Raw genomic sequence first — 21,475 nt, 5'->3', positions numbered from 1 at the left:
ACACCTTTCACAGAGGCAAAATTCAATTGAAGACTGTCTTATAGTTTTGACATACACGTAGCTTGGCTGGCAATGGCTTCCACAAGCGCTCAAATGGCATCTGATTCTTCTCCTTCCGACCTTGGATGGACTTATGACGTGTTCTTGAGTTTTAGAGGGGAAGACACCCGTTACAATTTCACTGATCACTTATATAATGGTTTGGTTGGAAAAGGCATTATATAAAGCACATGACTATTTATAATGTTTGGTAAAGAAAAACCAAAAAGGTCATTGGTTTTACAAAATTGTGTGAACACACCACTTCATATAATGAAATTAAGAAACCAACTTGCATTGAAAAAAGAAAAAAGAAAAAAGAAATGTTTAATCAAATTGATTAGAAAAAAGATGAGAAGAGTAGAGACTTTAATTTTTTTTTATTTTTTTTAAATAACAAAAAAAATTTTTCACTTTAAATACATGTTGTCTAAAACACATGGCTACTCATGGTGTTTGGTAAGGGAAAAAACAAAAAGGTCTTTGGCCTTGCAAAACCGTGTGGGACACCACTTTATCTAATGAAATCAAACAATTTACGATGAAAAAAGAAAAAGGAAAAAAGAAAGTGTTTAATCAAATTGATTAGAAAAAAGATAAGGAAATGGTAAGACTTATCTTTTTTTCTTTTTTTTCTAAAAAAAAAAAGAAAATTATTGACTTTAAATACATGTTATCTAAAGCATATGACTACTTGTAGTTTTTGGTGGAGGAAAACCATAAAGGTCTTTGGTCTTACAAGATCATATGAGACATAACACTTTATCTAATGAAAGAAAACAACTTGCAATTAAAAAAAAATGAAGTTTAACCATATTGACTTGATAAAAAGATAAGGGGAGAGTAAGACTTATCTTTTTCTTTAAAAATATATATATATATTCACTTTAAATACATGTTATCTAAAGTGATGAACCACATATACTAACCATTTCATAGGATTAGAAGAAATTGAAATAAAAATGCTTTTCTTATTTTATTTCACAAAAAAATTAAAAACGTTTTCATTTAATAATTTGTGGCACTACTTTAATTATCTAAGATACAATTTTGAAGATGATGGGATGACTAGTTTATTCCTCATCCACTAATATCAATCTTTATAAAGTAGCTTGCAATAAATAGTAATATAATTTCTTTTAATTTTTTTTAAAAAAATATAACTAATTGTCATTCTTGACTATTTGTGCACATAGCCTCTACATGATTAAAAGTAATAAAAAATGTAAAACTCTATTCTAGTTTTGTAGGATATCCTTGATTTTTTTGTAAGAGATAAAAAAAAATATTACTACTAAGTAAAGCTTGATTTCTCTCTCCATATTATATAAATATAAAAAGAGTATGATTTCTCTTCATATAAAACTCTTTTGAATCTTCCACTTTCGTCAATTATTGTATGCATTGTTGTTTGGACCCTATGGGTGACCTGAGAAGACTAAAAAAGTCTTTATCTTCTTTCAACAAACTTTGTGAGATCCTCTACTCATATAGAATTGATGAAAATATAAAAGTAAAAAAGAAATAATTAAGAAGAAGGATAATATTGTCCACCAATATGAGTCATTCAATGTAAAGGTACATTTGAGGTAGGGTTTTGGCTCATGTGAACCCCACCTTAAATCAAGGGTAAATGGATACAGCTAATGAGAAATAATTGAAAATGAAAAAAGGCATTCTCATGTGAATGAATGCCAAGGTAGAAGACAAGAGCGTGCATGAAAGCAAAAGGAAAAAGGTTGTTTTGTTAGACTTTAGAGTGCCCACTTTCTTTCCTAGAAATTTCTTGGTTCCTTCCTCAACTTCTAATTTTATGATTCCTTTTGATTAGAATCTGTCTTTTTCTCCAGTTTAAATACTTTACCTCTGTATGCAATACCTTTCACAGAGGCAAAATTCAGTTGAAGATTGTCTTATAGTTTTGACATACACACAGCTTGGCTAGCAATGGCTTCCACAAGCGCTCAAATGGCGTCTGATTCTTCTCCTTCCAACCTTGGTTGGACTCATGACGTGTTCTTGAGTTTTAGAGGGGAAGACACCCGTTACAATTTCACTGATCACTTATATAATGCTTTGGTTAGAAAAGGCATTATAACTTTCAGAGATGACCAACTTCCGAGAGGAGAAAAAATTGCGCCAGAGCTTCTAAATGCTATTGAAAAATCAAGATCTTCCATTGTTGTTTTCTCAAAAACTTATGCTGATTCAAGATGGTGCCTAGACGAGCTTGCAAAGATTATGGAGTGCAGCCGGAAATATGGGCAAATAGTGTTGCCAATTTTCTACCATGTGGATCCATCGGACGTACGTAAACAAACAGGGAGGTTTGGAGAAGCATTCACCAAGTATGAAGAAAATTGGAAGAACAAGGTACAAAGTTGGAGGGAGGCCTTGACTGAAGCAAGCAATATTTCTGGATGGGATATTGTAAACAAGGGGTAATTTTAATATCTTCTTAATTTTTAACTTATATACCAATTATATTTTTCTGAAATAGAATAAATTAGTTGATTATTTAGAATACTTGATGCACGGCTAATAATCTCGTGACACACATGCCTCGTACTTGAATATTTCGAAATCCATATGATTCCAAATATAAATATTTCATCAACAAATCAAAAAAGAAATTATCAAAAGTTTATGGTTTAGGTTTAACCATGAGTTCTTCTTGCTCTTTGTTTGTTTTTTCTTTTTCTATATATTTTTTAAATGTTTTTTAGTATTTCATAATTTGATAAATAGGCATTCCCATACAAGATTTGAAATAAAATATAACACAACTTTTGTAGAAATTAATTTAGAAGTAAAATCAATTTCTACAAAATTAAACAAATTGTTGGATCTATATTAATTATGTAAATAATATCCACTTTAGGTTATTGAAAAACTTTGAGGTTTTCATAATTCTATCCAGGATGGTTCCATAAAAGATGTTAAATATCCAATTTAAAGAATTAAATGTAAAATCAAACATCTTAGAGAAACATAATCAATTCATGATACAACATATTAATAACAAACAAATAAACCATTAAGGTCCAAAATAGTGAAGAGTTTGATAAATTTGCCAATGGAAACCTTGAATATTATTAAGGTAAAAAAAAAAAATATATTCTAAAATTAAGGGAAATGAATATTATATCCTAAAACTAAGACAATAAAATATTATTAATATTTGATTGCTCTTAATTTATGAAAATATGGATCAGATTCCTATCTTGATTCTATATATCTGTTTAATTATTTTCATTTTGTCATCCTTGATTCTATGCATTTCTTTCATCATTCCCATTTTGTCATTCTTGATTCTTAGCATATGCTTAATTATTTTTATTGTATCATTTTTAATCCTATGCATCTAATAGTTGGATTTTTATTTTACAATAATTAAATTGTAAAAGTTATGAACCTCAACCGTATGGTTAGTGATGGAGTTAGAAGTTCATATTGAGGAGAGAGCAATATTTAAATTACAAAATTTTAAATTGAATAAATATTAACATATTTTTATATTTAAATTACAAAATTTTAAATTAAATCAATGTTAACATATTTTCATATTTTAAAAGGCTTGTATATATAACTTGTTAATGATAGGGTTAACTAAAATCATATAATATAACCAAATGTTATAACGAAATTTTAACAAAATCTAACTTCCTATAAATCATAGGCATGATTAGATAAAAATTCAAATAAACAAAATATTTAAAAATTTTACAAAATTTTTAATTTTTTACAAAAGTAATTTTTATTAAAAAAATTAATTTGATTAATAAAAAGTATAAGTTTCAATAATCTTTATAGTTGAAACAAAATATTAAAAAAGATTTTCAAACAAATGTTTTATATAAAATTTCGAAGCTCTTTCAAATAAAAATATTTCATAAAGATTTTATTTAAAATATAAGAGAATTAAAAGAAATTTAGGGTTATTTTAATAGAAAGTTGACTAAGTGGAAGTATATATAGTTCATGTTTTGATATTTCTTTTCATTGTCTTTCATACATGATACTAAAAAAGAAGTGCTTAAATATGTAAATAAAATTTCAGTTGTTATTAGGATACCAAAAATCATCAAATTTCCTTGATATTTCTTACCATTTATTGTTCATCTCACCATGTGTTCTTCTCTAACTTACTTCATAATTACTAGGTATGAATCAGAGCATATCAAGAAAATTACTACCACCATTGCCAATAGAATATTGAATTGTGAATTCTTGTTTGTTAGGAATAATTTAGTTGGAATGGATTCCTATTTTTAAAAAATAAGTTTTGGACTAAGTATGGAGTCAAATGATGTTTGCATGACTGGGATATATGGAATTGGTGGAATATGTAAAACAACCATTGTTAGATATATATATATATATATATATATATATATATATATATATAATAAATTTTCTTGGGGATTTGAATGTAGTAGCTTCCTTGAAGATGCCAAAAAGATTTACAAAAATAAAGGTCTACTTCGTTTACAAAAGCTACTTCTTAATGATATCCAAGAGGGAGGAAATCCAAAGATAAGCAACATTCATTGAGGAGCCCAAGTGATACAAAATAGTCTTTACCTTCGAAAGGCTCTTATTGTTTTTTATGATGTTGATGATATGGATCAATTAGAATTTTTCTGAAATTCTTTTTAGCTTGCATGTCAATTATATTTTTCTGAAATATAATAAATTAGTTGATTATTTAGAATACTTGATTTGAAATCCATATGATTCCAAATATAAATATTTCATCAACAGATCGAAAAAGAAATTATCAAAAGTATATGGTTTAGGTTTAACCATGAGTTCTTCTTGCCCTTTGTTTGTTTTTTCTTTTTCTATATATATATTATGTTTTTTAGTATTTCATAATTTGATAAATAGGCATTCCTATACAAGATTTGAAATAAAATATAACATAACTTTTAGAAATTAATTTAGAAGTAAAATCAATTTCTATAAAGTTAAACAAATTGTTGGATCTATATTAATTACATAATTAATATCCACTTTAGGTCATTGAAAAACTTTGAGGTTTTCATAATTCTATCCAGGATGGTTCTATAAAAGATGTTAAATATCCAATTTAAAGAATTAAATGTAAAATCAAACATCTTAGAGAAACATAATCAATTCACAATACAACATATTAATAACAAACAAATAAACCATTAAGGTCCAAAATAGTGAAGAGTTTGATAAATTTGGCAATGGAAACCTTGAATATTATTAAGATAAAAAAAAGAATAATAAATATCCTAAAATTAAGGGAAATGAATATTATATCTAGGCATGACTAGATAAAAATTCAAATAAACAAAATATTTAAAAAATTTAGTAAATTTTTAATTTTTTACAAAATAATTTTTACTAGAGAATTAATTTGATAAATAAAAAGTATAAGTTTCAATAATCTTTATAGTTGAAACAAAATATTAAAAAAGATTTTCAAACAAATGTTTTATATAAAATTTTCGAAGCTCTTCCAAATAAAAATATTTTATAAAGATTTTATTTAAAATATAAGTGAATTAAGAGAAATTTAGGGTAATTTTAATAGAAAGTTAACTAAGTACAAGTATATATAGTTCATGTTTTGATTTTTCTTTTCATTGTCTTGCATACATGATACTAAAAAAAAGTGCTTAAATATGTAAATGAAATTTCAATTGTTACCGGGATACCAAAAATCATCAAATTACCTTGATGTTTCTTACCATTTATTGCTCATCTCACCATGTGTTCTTCTCTATCTTACTTCATAATTACTAGGTATGAATCGGAGCATATCAACAATATTACTACCACCATCGCCAATAGAATATTGAATCGTAAACTCTTGTTTGTTGGGGATAATTTAGTTGGAATGGATTCCCATTTTAGAAAAATAAGTTTGAGATTGAGTATGGAGTCAAATGATGTTCGCATGGTTGGGATATGTGGAATTGGCGGAATAGGTAAAACAACCATTGCTGGATATATATATAATCAAATTTCTTGGAGATTTGAATGTATTAGCTTCCTTGATAAAGCCAAAGTGGTTTACAAAAATGAAGGTCTACTTCATTTACAAAATCAACTTCTCAATGATATCCTAGGGGATGGAAATCAAAAGATAAGCAATATTTACCGAGGAGTCGAAGTGATAAAAAATAGTCTTTACTTTCGAAAGGCTCTTATTGTTTTTGATGATGTTGATATTGATGATATAGACCAATTAGAATTTTTAGTTGGAAATCATACTTGGTATGGTAAAGGAAGTAGAATCATCATCACAACTAGAGATAAACAATGCCTAACTAAGCTTAATGTGGATTACCTATATGAGGTTGAAAGACTAGAATCCAATGAAGCACTTGAACTCTTTAGTCAACATGCCTTTCGTTCAAATCTTCCAAAAGAGGGTTTTGAAAATCTCTTAGATCATGTGATAGGTTATTGTGATGGTCTTCCATTAGCTTTGAATGTTTTGGGTTCTCTTTTATGTAACAAGACAAAACGGGAATGGGAAAGTGCACTGCACAAATTGGAAAAAGAACCTGTAGAGAGAATTCAAAATGTGCTTAAAATAAGCTTTGATGGATTAGACACTACACAACAGATGATACTCCTTGACATTGCTTGTTTTTTTCAAGGTGAAGATAAAGACTTTGCTTCAAAAATATGGGACGGTTATGAGTTGTATGGTGAAATAAATATAAGAGTTCTAACAGAGAAATGTCTTATAACTATCTCAAACAATAAGCTACATATGCATGGTTTGATCGAGAAAATGTGCAAGAAAATTGTTCGAGAACAACATCCCAATGACCCTAGAAAATGGAGCAGATTATGGACTCGGGAGGATATCTATCGTGCGTTTGTAAGTGAAAAGGTAAGAATCAACTATTTAAATTCAATAGCTTACTTAATCTCTTTTGGGAGATAAAAGATTTAATAATATTTTTTCTTAAAAAGTTAGAATTTTTATTATTTGTTTTCCCTAATTCTTCAATCTTGTTTTCCAGGGGATGAAAAATGTTGAAACCATTTCTCTAGAATTGTCTAGATCAAAAGAAAAATGGTTCACTACAAAAATATTTGCCCAGATGAAGAAAGTGTTTGCCAAGATGAAAAAACTTAGGTTGCTCAAGGTCTATTATAGCCATGGTGTTGAGTGTAAAACGCGTCTTCCTAAAGGCTTTGAATTTCCTCCTAATTTAAACTATCTTCACTGGGAAGGTTTAGTGTCTTCGCCTTCAAATTTTCATGGAGAGAAACTTGTTGCGATCAGCTTGAAGAATAGCAACATAAAAGAACTTTTGATAGGGGAGAAGGTATAATCATTATTTAATTTCTTTTTCTTTTTTTTTCATGCTAATTTTCAAGTTCATGGAAGTTTTTTATTAAAAAAAAATGTATTTTGCTACAGTGTCTTGCAGAATTGAAGTTCATTGATCTAAGTAACTCACGACAGCTCATCAAAATACCAAAATTGTCAAGGATGCCAGAATTGGAGATACTTAATCTTGGAGGTTGTGTAAACTTTTGCAAACTTCATTCATCTATTGGCAAATTTTTTGAGATGAAAATTTTGAGGGTGCTTAATTTTAGTGAGAGTGGAATTAGAGAACTCCCATGCAGCATTGGGTCCTTGATATCTCTTGATCTCTCAAAGTGTTCAAAGTTTGAGAAATTCCCTGATAATTTCTTTGTGAATATGAGACATTTAAAGTGGCTTCGGTTATCTCATAGTGGTATTAAAGAACTCCCAACCAGCATTGAGTGCTTAGAGGCTCTTGTAGTGCTGTGGCTTGATAATTGCTCAAATTTTGAGAAGTTCCCTGAGATCCAAAAGAATATGGAAAATCTGTATGGGCTTGTTCTATCTGATACTCCTATTAAAGAATTATCTTGCTGGATGGGTCATTTTCCCAGACTTAGATGGTTACCTTTGATAGGAAGCAAAAACTTGAGGAGTGTTCCAAGCAGCATTTTACAGTTGAAATCCCTGCGCCGCTGCAATCTCGATGGTTGTTCAAATCTAGAGATTTTTTCGGAGATCATGGAGGATATGGAACATTCAAAAGGCCTTTCTTTACGTGAATCAGCTATACGTATGGCAACGTTGGACTTGAGCAATTGTGAGAACCTTGAGACTCTTCCAAACAGCATTGGTATGACGTGTGTTAGTGAACTTACTGTTCGTAACTGTCCAAAGCTCCACAAATTGCCCGACAGTCTGAGAAGCATGCAGTTAAAAGTACTAGATATAAGGGGTTGCAATCTGATGGCAGGAGCAATCCCCGATGATTTATGGTGCTTGTTCTCATTGGAATCGTTAAATGTGAGTAGAATCAATATTGATTGCATACCTGGTGGCATCATTCATCTTTCTCGGTTGCATATCCTTGAGATGCATCACTGCTTGATGCTTAAAGAAATTCCAAAGCTTCCATCAAGTCTAAGATGGATAGAAGCACAGGGTTGTCCACTCCTGGAAACTTTATCAAGTGATGCAAAGCATCCACTCTGGTCCTCTCTTCACAACTGCTTAAAATCACACATTCAGGTATGAATTTTACATATGGCACTTATTTTATTTTATTTTTTAATGAAGGCATGAAATTTACATGCTATTTTTATACAGGATTATTTTGAATGCCCACCATACTGGAAGTACTACGGTGAAACTAGAGTTGTTATTCCAGGAAGTAGAGGAATACCAGAGTGGATAAGTCATAAGAGTATGGGAGATGAAATAACAATAGATCTCCCAAAGAATTGGTATGAAGATAACAACTTCTTGGGATTTGCTTTATTCTCTCATTATGCTCCAGTTGATGATGATATATTCAAGGCAGCAAATATTCGTATTGCATCTGATAGTCTTCGATTGTTGATATCCGATGGTGATCAATTTGGACACGTGGAGAAAATAATGTCTCGTATGATTTTTAGTACATTATTTCCAAATCCAGCATTGAGGGTGGTCTATTTCCCTCAGAGTGCCATTTCAAGTGAGTATCGATCTAATAGGTGGAACAAGTTTAAGACTAGATTTTCGGCCCTTCCCAATGAAGCTTTCAAAGTGAAAAGTTGTGGGATCCATCTCATATATGACCATGGCCAAGATCACCCTCAATAGAGCCTTCAACTATTCAATGTCAAAAGAAGCCATGATGATACAGAGGATCACCCACATGTCTAGTTTCCAGCTCCCTCCGCCAAGGTACATCTTTTCTCTTTTTCATTTGCTTAAGGTTAAAATATTTATTAGAATTAGTGAAAAAGAAGTATCCAGACAACTTCTAATAAGGTTAAATGACCTCTTTTTTCTTTTTCTTTTTTTTCCTTTTCAAGCTTTGATTTTAACTATTTATTCATAACTATACCAAAATAAAAAACTTCCTTTTTAAAAAATATGTGAGTATTTATTATGTCTTATCTTTAAAATAAATTATTGAATTTAGAACCACGAAACCATATTTAAAATTTAAAAGTTAAAAGTATCAAACTTAGGTAAATATAGATACTAAATGGATTTTATAAAATATTTATTTATTTTATTTTTAATTTTATTTAATGCTTATAAATTAATTTTATTTAAACCCTAATATATATTATATAAATAAATTCTTAAAAGTGGTCTTTTTGTATTTTATAGTTGATATTTTAGTAAATATTTTTTGAGGTGGGATATCTTCCATTTGATTTTGAGATTTATTAAATGTTTAGATTTTAAAATTTCATTGAGTTAGTTATTAATTTATAAATAGCTACATAATTATTTAAATTATATTCTATATAATTTCTTTTATAAAATTTAATTTTATTTAAATATTTTATATTTTATTAAATAATTCTTTTAGGGGTGGTTGTTTTATAACTAAAGTTAAGCAACTAAGTTAATTAAAAATTTAAATATATATATAAAAGTATTTTAAAAATAATATTTTTATATATTTAAAATTTTAGATTCATGTTATTATAGTTTGATAAGAGATTAACAAGCTAGAACCATGTTAACGGATTATTCTTCAACTTAACTCATTTATTAATAAAATTAAAGATTAAACGAATTGTATTGTGAGAAAAAAAAAAGTTATATTTATATCAAATCATTTTGATATGATTATTAAATGAGTTATATTTGAGTTGAACATATTTTAATATTCTTATGCTATATTTGGTTCCTAGAAAATTTGAAGGAAAATGCAAAGAAAAAAAACAAAGAAAAAAGTAAAAGGAAAGAAAAAGTGAAGAAAAAAAAAGATTAAAAGTTGATAAATTATTTCTAACTAATTTAAAGATTAAATAATTTTAAAATACATATGTTTTTAGCTACTTTTAATTACATTTTATTTTCTTTTATATTTTTTATAGTACAATCAAATATGTGGAAATCATTTTATTTCTTTAATATTTTTTGGGAATAAACATAACCTTAAAATAATTAAATGCTCCGAACAACCCTACAACAAATTTCATGTTTTGCTACCATAAATTTTTATGGGAAAAAGAAGACTTTTGTAACAAATTTTATTTTTATTGTAAAAAAAATGCATTTTTTTTAGAGATGAAATTTATATTTATGGCAAAATATTATATTTAACAATATCCAGGCAAAAAAAAAATTATAAGATTTTGATATGAATTTTGCCTTGAATTACATCATAATATAAGTTAAGCCTAATTGGAATTAATTTAATATTAATTTCACACTAAATAATTAAAGAAAAAAAAAAGGGGGTCTTAAGCAAAAAGGGGGTCACACCATATTATAATTTAATATACATATATATTTTTTGAATTTTTTTTTTCCAAATTAGAGTCAACTTCCAAATATTGATGGGAAATTCTATATGAAATTTTGTTTAAGAACAATAAAATTAAAATAAATTTTAATTCTAAAATCATTCTGTTAGTTTTGATTATTTTTTTTTTTTTTTTTCACATTATTGAAATGATTTTTCTGTTTCAGGCTTTCAGCGGAGCGTTCCTCTCTCTCCCATCAACTTTGGTTTCGGTCTCTCTTCTCATCGTTGACGAATCACAAACCTCGCCGGCGCAATGGGCAATGAAATATTCCTGTTGCCGAAAACGCTGATCGGTCGGAGATTAAAGCCCTAGATCAACCAGAATCTCACTGAAGAACCCTACAGAAAAAAGAGCATCCTTGAGACTTCGAAAACAAGTTCGAGAAGACATTTTGTTAGTTTTTTTACCTTTATTTTGTTCAATTTCCTGTGATAATCTGCCTCTGCCACTGATTTTCAGTGTGAAATTTACGTTTTCTAGGTTTAGATGTTCTTCCTTAGCTTGATTGAGCACACGCTGCAATTGCGGCCTCATCTTCTGGACCTTCCCCTCAATGAAGCCGTCAAAAGAGAGTTTGAAAGTCTCTTCTTAGACAAGGTCTGGAGATTGAGCATTATCTTTGCGTTTTTCATTTGTTATTGAGATTTTGAAGCATTTAAGGGACTGAGAAGAATGTCTTGTGACGATATGAGGTGTACTGATGGTGGTTTTGTCTGGTGCTTCTATACTTAATCTAAAATTTCGTCTTCACACATTATCTATCTTGTTCTTTGATGCAAGTGTATTTCTGACAGAGTCTAATTATTATTTTTCATTTTATTTTCCTTTTTATTGATGTTTGGTTTCACTCCTTAAACGGAAATGGAATGACTGTGGTTTCTTTCCTGGACTGCAGCCAAAATTGATGATTTTGAGCGGATTCGCCCACAAGAACTGAATGAACAAAATATAGAAGCCTTAGTTGCTGAGAATAATCTGGTACTCAATCATCATGTTTCATCTTTTCTTTCCTTTTCTTAACTTTTATATGTCACTTCAGTTGGTAATTTTCATTCTGGTGGAACCCTGGTAAACCATTGATATTACCAAAAAGTATAATTGAAATCCTGGGAAACTATGAATTAGTTATTAATGGGCAACAGAGGAGAGACAATGGGAAATTTTGTAGACTACATCTAGGTTTCAGGCATGGACTGCAGTTCTATGGGCTTGGTTCTACTTGTCCTGTACTAGAGTGAAGGTTCTATTTTTTTTTCCAATTACTGGATCAAATAGGACTTAAATAAGTGAAATTCAGGTGTGATAATGGAAGCAATATAGTTATTTAGTCTTTTCTTTCTTTCACTTCTGGGTCCCTGACAATGATATTCATTGATGCAAAAAATGAAGATCCTTCCAGTCAATGATATGGATCTTGCATTGCACAGTCTTGTCAACAAATATGACAAAATGTCTTTCTATTCTTGTGTTCAATATAATCTGGAAGAGACACATGTAAGTAGTCCATATTATGTCTTCAAATTTCTGTGGCAATATCGCAGACAGTTTAGGTTGGTTTTTAGTTATACCACATCTATATGGTATTGAATTTGTTTTAATATAACAATTGTAAGTATATTTAGATGATTTTGAGTTGTTTGTGGATTTATCTGATGTATGTAGACACTATGCTTGTGTTCATGGTTGGTTTTTCTATTTGGACAGAGTAAAATTGCTCATGATTCAAGATTTAATTCTTAAAGTTGGAGAGTGCTTGGAGGCAAGAAGCTTATTCTTATTCTCTTCTTTCCTTTTTTAATTATTGTAAGGGTTCAATATTTCCTAGAGTTGTCTAATTGTCTCCTAGGTGACTTCTTTCCCTTTCTGTAGGCATTATTAAGTATATATATAAGCAGTGATTTTAAATCTAAAACTTAATTATACTATTTGCCTTTTGAGTAGTTAGGATTAAGACTTCTTGAGTAAAAAAGGAATCTCTCCACTGTACTCTTTCTTCCCCACTCTTCCTTCCCCTTTAGGACATTGCTTTGCAGAAGTAGCATTTGTTATCTCACTGACACTTGGTGTGAACCTGCTGCCTGCATAGCTTGCCTGTATAGGCAATATATAGAGTGATTTATCACAACAGGATTTATCACAACAGGTAGTTTCGTTTTATAGTGATTTCAAACACAATATATTTCTGAATTTTATTTTACCTGCTTCCTAATCCCGTTTACTCTTCCTTATGAGGTATACACCATTTGTCTCAACTTAAAACATGGCCTTCCATTGATATACAATAGTTTGGTTCATTGCAGTTGGTCCATTGATATAAAGTGTACCACCTTGCTGTAAATCGAGGCAACCATCAAAATTTTTAGTCATGTAAATGAAAATTTTGTATATGCTGTTCTATTTATGATGGATAATTGCATCCTTACACCTTATTGTTTCAGTTCATTTATAACATAAAACTCGGGTATGGTCAATGAACTCACTTCATGAATTTTTGGTAATGCCCAAGCTCAAGCTTGAGTTTTAAGTCAATTATATAGAGACTGAAAAAGAACACTACTGCTTAAACCTTAAATTTGAGCTAGGAAAAGCGTGAGCTTTAATTTTTGTTACATTGTAGACACTCCTAAAACTTGGTATTCTATTTCCAATGAAAAGAGACAAAAAGAGCACTACCATGCTGGAGCTTACTTTTTCTTAATAACTGGACTCACACATAAGCTGCTTTTTTCACCCTAAATTCTGTATATTTAATTATCATGCAACAAGGCCAGAAATTACAAAGTAATTCCAACCATGGTTGTTTTTCCTTATTCATCTTCTCACATTTTCATTTTCAACCCAAAATAGCTAGAGATGATTATTTTTTTTGATTGCTTTCTCTTATATCGGGTTCCAAACGGTATGAAAAAACTTCTAGGCTTGCAAATACTTCTCTAAAATCTAATTTATAGTACTATTGCTGACTTGCTTTTGAACTATTCTTTCCCCTTCATTTTCCAATACTATATATTCTCTCTCTCTCTCTCTCTCTCTCTTTTTTTTTTTTTCTTTTTGATAAGAACAAAACAACTCCTTCACGATATGAGCCAACTGATGGTCCATTTTCTTTCAAAAATGGTTCCCTTAACAGCCATGCAAATTTTCTGCATAAAATAGACCATTTTCTTCAATATTGATTAGAAAGGTGAACTCCGGTGAAGTTTACATGTAAGGTGTGATCATATTATGAAGTAATTCTCTTTTATCTTTATTTGCTATCTTCTTATTGGCTTTCACTTTTAACTTCTGTTTATCTTTTTTTTCTTCTGGACTACAACCCCAAAAATCTGCCAACCTGCCTACAAAAGAAAAGAATTGTTTAGTGGAGCACATTGTGTGAAGTTCTATATTTGCTAATAAGTTTACTTCTTGTTCTTGTTCTGACTAGGTAAAAAGGGAAAAAGAAAAACAATTACTGAGGCATTTTTTGTGGAGATTCTGGACAAGTGCCTCACTCTAGAATAATTGATTTGCTTCCTAGCTTCTTGCAAAATTGCATTGCCTCTTTTGAAGTTGATGGTAGTTTATATCCTGCAACCTTTTATAGTTAAGGGCGAAGAACTATAATTGTTAGGAATAAAAAGATAACATGCAGAAACAGGAAAATCAGCTCAAACTAGCCCTACTAGCTCAAATCCCAGTCCTTAGCCCATTGACTCATATGATAGGCTTACATAATGTATCTACCTGCTACCTCAGACCTCAATGTTTGTTATACTAATGGGGCGCTTGTACTTAGACAAATGGAGTTGCTACTGTAGAAGCATGGTGGCTCAGACTGGTCTCAGAAACAACCCATCTCAGGATCAATTACCAAAGAGGAGGAAGAAGCAGTGGAGACCCTGTACACATTGGTAGGAATGTTCCCCAACAGTGATAAGACGGACAATAAGGGTGAACTGGTTGGCGAATCATCAGAATCAAAGCATTCAACTTTGCCAGAGGCGAGGGAGAGCCCTGCACCCGCATTAGGTCTCTTCTTGATTTGCTATTGATTGCCTTGTTGAGGCTCTTCTTTTGTCTTTATTTGCTGTTTTTAATTTTTTGGGTTCTGGTTTGTTAAGATTTAATAGTTTATCTGATTCTGCAGTTTCATACTACCAAAGGCATACTGTCAAAGATAGTACAAAAATGGCGAACATAGCTCTTGCATCTACTTCTGCATATTAATATTCTCATCATGCCTTAATCTTTGATTTTTGGTTGGAAGATCTGGTATTATGGCGAGGCTTGTCATCAACAGGGTTGCTTGGGACAGCAATTCATGGCCCTTCCTTGCAGTAATTTGCTTCCCTTCTCTTTGCTTCTCTCTCTCTCTCTCTCTCTCTCTCTCTCTCATCCTTCATTCATATTCGTGTTTCAGTTCTTCTTCTAAAACTCAAGCTTGGCTAGATAATGCTACTGGCACTACATGACCTAGTTCATTTGGAAATGGTGTCTCAACCGAAAAGGTAACCACCACTTGCTACTCTAGCTGATGCTTAAAAGTTCTGCAATATGAGTATTCATTCCCTTGCAAGTTTTTATATATAATTTTTTTAAGCATTTGATTGAGTTTATGTTGTGTTATTGAGTGTACAGTGCATAAAAATCAATCATGGAAAAGATGTGCAGCTCATATGTTCACATAAGTCGTCTTATTTGGGATTTAAAAAATTCAGAGAGAAAGGAAAGGATTTCAATGCAGCGTAACCAATTGAGAACAGATGAAGAATCAAAGGAAGTAGTTTCTCTGGCAGGCAACAATTCCAGTGGCCTGAGAAATGGATTGAATGGAGTTGTTTCTGCTAACAGCATTGGTGGTTCAGCCATGGAGAAGAATTCAATTGAAGCTAGAAAAGGTATTTTTCTACAGCAGGGGCTCCATCAAGATCAGCAGCGGCCTCCTGCATCTGGGACCTACACTTCTCTTTGTCTAAGTACAGTAGCAACTCCATTTGACTAATGCTGGTGAGTAGTTCCATCTAAAATGTGTATATTTGGCTCCCAAATTTATAATTCTGCAGCATATCCAATGAAAATTAACCATCAGAATCAACAAATCACTTGGTTGATTTTCTTATCAGCATGAACAGTTCTCTTTTGCTTAGGTTCCAATAGTGAGCCATGGAAGATTGAAAAAAGAAGTCAAATTTACTGAGATGTTTTCTCTCAATTTGCAGGTTCTTTTGGAAATAATCTTACTCCAGTTGATCCCTGTTGTTATGAAAGGAACAATAGTCATGTGGATACTCGATTGTATTTGATTTTGTTTGGTTGTGTTTCAAGATAGAATTGATTGTATAAGGATAGGTGAATGAGGCGTGTTCTAACTTAAATGTTTAGTTCATGTTTTTGACAAGTGAATACTTGACCAATACAAAAGGTGTATATTGTTTAGAAAGTTGATGTTGAGTAAAAATTTGTTTCTATCAACCATTTCATTTGAAATGTTACTATAAATTATTAAAAATGATATTTAAAGTTGAAACAAGGGAGATGAATTAAAGGTTAAACATGTGATTTGCATAAGATTTTTTATTTAATTTTTTTTTGTAATAAAATATATTTCATCAAAAAAATTATATTTCATGGTAAAATTATATTTCATCAAAAAAATTATCTTTCATCATGAATTTTTTTATGGCAAAAAAGTGACATTTTATTATGATTATTTTTATGAAAAATAATATATCGTAACAAAATTTTATTTAGTGAAAGTGTCATGTTGCCATAAATTTATTTTATAGTGAAAAATGACATGTTGTCACAAATTTATTTTGTGATGAAAAGTGATATTGTCATAAATTTTATTTTGTGGAAAAATCATTTTTTTATTATGAAATTAAATTTTAAAAATAATTGCTCAGAGACTTATTGCAGCAAACTCACCATAAATAATTTTTTGTAACAAGAAATCTTCTACTCAAAAATATTCTTTTTTAATAAAAAATTAATTTATGAAAAAAGCTCATAATTATCGTAGTGCAATCTGGAGTTGAATATGATGTTAGATATATAGTCAAGTAATTTGAATAGGTTTTTTTTTTTTTTTTTTTTTCCTTTTTTGGCTTTTATTTTAATATTGTTGTTTTTAATTATCCCAAAATCTTATAGAATTTGGAGATCCCTGATCATTAGGCCTATCTAAAATTAAACTCTTTTTTTTTTTCATTTTTTTCTTTTATAAATATCTTAGTACCTATCCAATATTTAAAATGAATTATTGAATTTAGAATCTAGATCCTTATGTTAAAAATTGTATTTTATTTTTGCTTTGTTGCTAGGATCTAGAGCCTAGGAAAAAATTCATGCACCTAATTTGATTTTAGGACGGGGAACAAAGTGATCTAAGATTTCTACATTTATTCTGAATTTTATTATATAAAAACTTTTCCCAAATAATAATAAAAACCCTTACTCATAGAGACTTTGTTTTTTATTTAAGGTTAAATTAGCGACCACGTAGTACCATTAATGAATTATTTTTATTAAAATCACTTCTTTTTTTTCATTAAATTCACTTTTGTTTTTCTTTTTTGACTTCCTAACCCTATACAAATTAGATGAACAATAAGAATTTCTTTTCTTTTCTACATCTAATCTAGAAAATATTTTATTATTAAGAACAAGAATAGATTCCTTAGAGAAATTAGATTTTTTACTTTGTAGAAAGTAAAAACAATTAATAGTGAAATTTATATGTTTATCTCTTTATTTTTCTTTTTTTTGTTTCTTCTTATATCTCTCTAGGGTTTTTCTCTTTTTTATCTCTTCATCTTTTTCTCTATATCTCCCTTCTCCATAATCTTCTTCAGATTTGTTAATTATTTTTATTTTTCTTTTTAAAAACTAAAACTCCTTGAATGTGGTTTAAATTTTATAACTTCTTTTTTTATATTTTTTTATTTAAAATATCATCATCATCATACGCATCCCTCCAATTAGGAGGTAGTGCACAACAATCTCGATATTACACATCCCTTCAATTAGGAGGTAACGTACTACAATCTCAAATAGATTGTTTAAGTCTATAAACCAATTATGAACAAATCATCTACTTACAAAAAAGTTACGACTTGGATATTCTATACAACTTCTAAAATACCTAAGTCATGTTGTAGACCCCCACGTAGGGTCATTTTTTATGATACTTATTTGGCTAGGTGGAGCAGCTTCAGGAGGCCACGTGTTGCCTCTTCATTGGCTGCTGAAGAATCAGGTTAGTGGGATTAGGAAGCCAATGAGAATATGACACTTGTCCAAGGAATCTGCAAAAGCTGCAGACCGTTTTGCCAGCTGCAGGGATCCTTCTTCTGGCCGTGGAGGAGATATTTTGAGGGGGGTGCTGTTACAGGGGAGATCTTTTTGGCTAGAGATGCTGCCTGGAGATTTTTTCTGGGGGGGGGGGAGCATATGAGAGAGGGATTCTGCAGAGAGAGTAGAGGAGCGGCATTTCTATTACAGAGCAGAGCTCTGAGAGAGCACAAGGGGGGAGAGTTTTCCAGCTGTAGAGGATTCCTTGCCGTGGAAGAGAGAGAGAGTTTGAGAGTTTTTTTTGAGTTGCAAACCAGCTGTATGGTGTCTTCCTTGCAGGTTCTGGTGAGGTATTTGAAAGGAAAAGCTTGCGAGTAAAGAAGGAGAAACTGAAGATAGTTGCCCTGTGAATTTCCAGACAGCCCTCAAGCTAGGTACGTTCTCGTTCCTTAATGTGCTGTTCTCTTCTTTACTGATTTATGAGCATAGCTTTGATTGTTTGCTATGGACGTCAAGGGCCACAGGTTTGCTTTGGTTAAATGTGATTATCTGCTCTTCCATGCTCTATTCTGTTTTCTCCTTATGTTCTTGATCTTTTCTTCCACCATGGCGGGATTATCCTTTTTGGGTTTGAGTTTGATGTTTGATAGCTTGTGTTGAAGACTTCCCGTTTGTCCACTCATCCTGAGCTCGTTCATCCTTCATTGAACGGAGCTTTATCTAAATGTTTCTTGAATCTTGTTTTTTTTTACTCTGTTTTTAAGCGATTTCATTTCCCATACCTCTCTGCTCTCATGGAACTGGTTACGGAAAGTTTTGATTCATATTTTACTACCCGAGACCATCAGCACCAGTGGCTTTAAGAAGGTGATGTTCTCTGGAAAGAGTGTTTCCAAGCTGAGGTTCCATGCAAGGAAAACAGAGAGTGCTTGGAAGGAGGAACAGGGGATAACTTGAGAAAAGGAGACTGATCAAATGAGAAAGCCTTGCTTGAAGTTGCTGGACATGACATCGACTCTGTTAAAATCACAAATTCCACAAGTTTTTCTTCATATTCAAAGGGTTCACAAGAGAGCACTACACTTTATGAGACCGCAGATAATGGACATCTTGATGGTTTAGGATTTCATGTCATTGACGGGGTGGGTTTTAATGCTTCTGATGCGGTGAGGGCTATAACAGAGACACTATAAAGAGAGAATACCAAATACCTCATTGGTTTTGCCTACTTGATTTCATTAGGATCATCTACTCTCTAGTCGTCCATGTCCAAAGAGCGCCATGTCTAGCTGACCTGGACTATTCAGAAGACATATTTGAGAAGGATGCAAAAGTTTGGATGCCTTATTCGCTGCTGCAGGAGAATCCTAGATCTAACTGATACCATCCGTGGCGCTAAGGAAGCTCAGAGGAGCAACAGTCGCGAGTTTCGTCTCCGGTGACGCCCACTGAAGAAGTCCAATGTTTTTCTCTTCAGAATCACCCCATCTGCACCACGGCTGCTGTCACCGCCACGAGCATCAGTCATCCATCCACTCACCTGACGACCAGAAATCTCATAGCCTGGGACGGAGCTTCTCACATCTGCTTGAGCGCACTCTAGTTTTTCAAACCATCACTCCAAAGATTGGCTGCAACTTCAATCTTCGAGGAGCTTCGGTACGCTCCCTCCTGCATTGACTCCAACTCCGGTCCCGGAACAGGATCACTTAGCTCCTCATGCTCGGCTGGAAGTGATCATGAGAACAGGAATTTGGTGGAATCATCCAAAGTTGCCTTCTCCCCTTGCTTGTCTCAATCTCCGGTCAAGAAATCAGGATTTGGGTCTGCCAATTCCTGCCTCGATGCACCCAACTCTCCCCGGATTTTCACTAGCTACCTTTCCGCCACCGAAATGGAGCTTTCTGAAGCTTACGCTTGTGTTATATCCCATAGACCCATTTTCTCTCTAGTATGGCAGGCATGGCTACCTTTGGGTGGCCACTCTTAAGACACACGTGTCACACCCCTGTATTCCCATGCATTTGTTTTCAAAAATTGATTCTAATCATTTTCCACTAATCATGCATCTTTTACTTTATTTTTTTTACTTTTATTCATATTTTCATTTTTACTTTTTTTCTATTATTATTATTATCATTATTATCTTCTCTTTCTCTTTTCTTTTCTTAACTTTAAATATTTTCTTTTTCTTTTAGAAATAAAATTGTTCGCCATGTTTATTTTTGGCAAACTTTTTCTTTTTATAAACCCTCATTGATTTTTAATAATTTCCAAATTTCCACATCTCCTTTGTTTTAAAACGTTTTAAAATAAGCAAGATTTTAATTTTGTAATTCCGAATAATGGAATTTACAAAATTAATTCATGCAAAATAAAACGGGCTTTGGTGGGGGCCCCACATAAGTGATTTTTATAAACCGATTGATTGATTGACTGATTTGATTATGATACATGATTGATTTATCTTGCTCTCTGACATGCATGCTATTGTTCTTTAATTGTGCACTAACCCCCTCTCTTGATAGCGCATGATGGTTCGTTGCCCAGGTACACACCCATTCTCACTCTGGTTAGTCTATATGTATTTTTTGACTCTCATATGTGCATGATCGCTCTAAGTATTCATTGATTTTCTCATTGATTGCCATGTCAGCTTCATTTTATTAGTAGAGACCCGACTTTAGGGACTTAGAGGGGTGCTACGGTTTTTACCGTACCTTCCCGATAAGTAACCTGACCCCCGAACCCGATCCAGTTTTTCACAGACCGCCTTTTCCAAAATAAGGAGTCACACTTAGGGTTTTTCTTTCTTATTTTGTTTACCCTTTAAAAATAAAACAAAAATAAGTGGCGACTCCAAGTCATTTCTTTTTAATAAATAAAAATCATTTTCAAATGAAAATCGAGCTCGCCATCGAGTGGGAAATGCATTGAACCGAAATGCGGGGTCCACAAAATGGCAACTCCACTGGGGATCTTTTAGAGGGTCAAGCTTGAACTTAAGATGAAGCAAATGTGGCGTTTGATCAGTCGATCAATGGGTACTCATCTCTTGATTGCACATTGGGAGTTCTCGAGTTTTCACTTGGGACATTGACGTGTTGATCATGTTGGTTGATTATTTTGGTTGGGGATTATGATATAGCCAGTTTCTTCATGCTTCATTGATATATTTGTATGAGATATTTGACATGCTGATTATGAGATTGATTATCTTGATTGAGGATTTTGATTTTTCTATGCTTCATTGTCATGTTTGTTGAGTACATTGACATGCTGATTATATTGATTGATCATCTTGCCTTGCTTAGCATAGTTATTCTGATTTTGTCATGATTGTTCTGTTCACCTC

General features: G+C 31.6%; 1 protein-coding gene and 1 long non-coding RNA gene across 3 annotated transcripts; both read left to right on the top strand.

Moving 5' to 3' along the window:
* Positions 1 to 1,821: 1,821 nt before the first annotated feature.
* Positions 1,822 to 12,609, top strand: LOC117918810 (disease resistance protein RPV1-like). Of its 2 annotated transcripts, XM_034835711.1 has the most exons (9): positions 1,822 to 2,480; positions 5,818 to 6,919; positions 7,053 to 7,361; positions 7,457 to 8,596; positions 8,675 to 9,256; positions 11,009 to 11,238; positions 11,326 to 11,442; positions 11,741 to 11,823; positions 12,550 to 12,609. In XM_034835711.1, the coding sequence occupies exons 1-5, from the start codon at positions 1,987 to 1,989 to the stop codon at positions 9,170 to 9,172; spliced, it is 3,543 nt and encodes a 1,180-aa protein (XP_034691602.1). In that variant the 5' UTR covers positions 1,822 to 1,986; the 3' UTR covers positions 9,173 to 9,256; positions 11,009 to 11,238; positions 11,326 to 11,442; positions 11,741 to 11,823; positions 12,550 to 12,609. The 2 variants fall into 2 exon arrangements, with proteins under 2 accessions (XP_034691602.1, XP_034691603.1); XM_034835712.1 differs by lacking the exon at positions 12,550 to 12,609 and having other exon boundaries at positions 11,741 to 11,824.
* A 2,416-nt stretch (positions 12,610 to 15,025) lies between these two features.
* On the top strand, positions 15,026 to 16,285 carry LOC117918815. The gene is made up of 4 exons (XR_004651962.1): positions 15,026 to 15,164; positions 15,248 to 15,335; positions 15,466 to 15,834; positions 16,047 to 16,285. It is a non-coding gene; the product is annotated as an uncharacterized LOC117918815 (long non-coding RNA).
* The last annotated feature ends 5,190 nt before the right edge of the window (positions 16,286 to 21,475 follow it).

The sequence above is a fragment of the Vitis riparia genome, chromosome 7, assembly GCF_004353265.1.
Source record: "Vitis riparia cultivar Riparia Gloire de Montpellier isolate 1030 chromosome 7, EGFV_Vit.rip_1.0, whole genome shotgun sequence".
Lineage (NCBI taxonomy): Eukaryota > Viridiplantae > Streptophyta > Magnoliopsida > Vitales > Vitaceae > Vitis > Vitis riparia.
This window is presented reverse-complemented; position numbering and strand designations above follow the sequence as displayed.

Coding starts and splice junctions, on each gene's coding strand:
- LOC117918810 (XM_034835711.1), top strand. CDS start 1,987: ATGGCTTCCACAAGCGCTCAAATGGCGTCTGATTCTTCTCCTTCCAAC. Junction 2,481..5,817: donor TGGGATATTGTAAACAAGGG/GTAATTTTAATA, acceptor CATAATTACTAG/GTATGAATCGGAGCATATCA. Junction 6,920..7,052: donor GTGCGTTTGTAAGTGAAAAG/GTAAGAATCAAC, acceptor CTTGTTTTCCAG/GGGATGAAAAATGTTGAAAC.